This window comes from Tupaia chinensis, unplaced genomic scaffold (genome assembly GCF_000334495.1).
Source record: "Tupaia chinensis unplaced genomic scaffold, TupChi_1.0 Scaffold138060_1, whole genome shotgun sequence".
Classification (NCBI taxonomy): domain Eukaryota; kingdom Metazoa; phylum Chordata; class Mammalia; order Scandentia; family Tupaiidae; genus Tupaia; species Tupaia belangeri.
The window spans coordinates 1,651,193-1,652,597 of record NW_006197961.1 but is presented as its reverse complement, the minus strand read 5'-3'; the positions used below and the strand labels follow the sequence as shown (position 1 = coordinate 1,652,597).

At 64.9% G+C, this 1,405-nt stretch overlaps 1 protein-coding gene across 1 annotated transcript in view; it reads left to right on the top strand.

Moving 5' to 3' along the window:
• The first annotated feature begins 798 nt into the window (after positions 1–798).
• The window catches only part of ASF1B (anti-silencing function 1B histone chaperone), an 11,552-nt gene continuing 10,945 nt past the window's right edge, over positions 799–1,405 (top strand). The window contains exon 1 of the mRNA XM_006161012.3: positions 799–1,018. Coding sequence (XP_006161074.1) covers positions 910–1,018 — 109 coding nt within the window. The 5' untranslated portion in view covers positions 799–909. The remainder of the gene's footprint in view (positions 1,019–1,405) is intronic.

Sequence of the window (1,405 nt, the reverse complement as noted above, 5' to 3'; positions counted from 1 at the left end):
CACTTGAAACCTGCCAGTGGCCCTCGAGGGAAGACTGGATTCGAACCCAAGCGCTGCTCCGACTGCCCTCGGCGGGGAGTCAAACGTTCGCAACGTTCACAACAGACTCCTGTCCGCGGGGCCTCGGGGGCAGGAACCCCTGAAGCTGGCTCCGGGGAACGCTCACCTGCGGACCGACGCCGAAGTCACCTACTCTAACCCAACTCCACAGCGCCTACACCCCACTTCCGCTCCTCTTGGCGAATCCCCAGCCAAGGCGCCGTTGATTCCCGCCCCCGCGGCCACCTAAGCCAATCACGTCTCGTAAAACCAGCTTTGTCCCCGCCCCACGCTTGCCTGCCAATCATCACAGGCGCGAGCCCCGCCCTTCCCTCCTGCTTAAGTGAGCGCCGCGCGCCACCGCTCGGCCGTTGGCGGCGCTGCCCATCGGAGGATACCTTACCCGGAAGGGTGGAGCGAGAGGCGGGACATACCGGTGCGGGAACCCTCAGGATTGGTCAAGAGAAGGCCCGCGCTCTGACTCCGCCCACTCCCGCCCTCGACTTCCGCGTCGGAGACGCTAGGGATTGGTTCCCAGCGGACACCTCGGAGAGTCCAACAGATGGTTCCGCCCCCCTCTCGCGTCGTGAAGAGGGAGCTCTGTGAATTGGTCAGAGGAGTCTGGGCGCGCTCCGGCCGGCGCTCTAGGATTGGCTGAGAGGGTGCTCGCGCCTCCAGAGAGCGTTGGCGGTGATTGGCCGGAGGATGGAGCCGGCTATTTGAAGGCTGCGCGCGGACGCTGTGCGCACTTGAGCCCGCGGAGAGCAGAGTAGGGGGACGTGGCGGCGGTCGCAGCGACTGCGGGTGACGCTGCCCCGCAGATCCCACTCGCTCACCTCCACCGGCCCCAGACGTGGGCCCGGCGAGGCGATGGCCAAGGTGTCGGTGTTGAACGTAGCGGTGCTGGAGAACCCGAGCCCTTTCCACAGCCCCTTCCGGTTCGAGATCAGCTTCGAATGCAATGAAGCCTTGGCGGACGGTGAGACTGGGCCTGTGCGGAGACCCCCCTCCCCCAAGTCCCCTACCACCGGGCTGACTCCAACCTCCTCGTGGAGAACCACCCCTCGGGGTTCGATCTCCTCGTGAAACCCCTTCCTCCCACGTCCGCCAATTCCAATCTCCCTGTTTACCTCCTCCCGGTGGAGACTACCCTCCCCCCATTCGCTTACTCCCGGTTCTCGTGCAGACCTCACGCCCCCTTTCTTCCTCCTATGGGGCACCTCCTAAGCATCCCGTTTCGTAGGTAGAGAGGTGCTCACCTTACGTTTTTTAACTTGCGGGAACCCCCAGCCACCCCCGTCTTTCTCGTGGCAAGACCCCAGTTCCAGCCACCCACTCTGCTCCCCCCCCCCACCCCTCCTCCCCA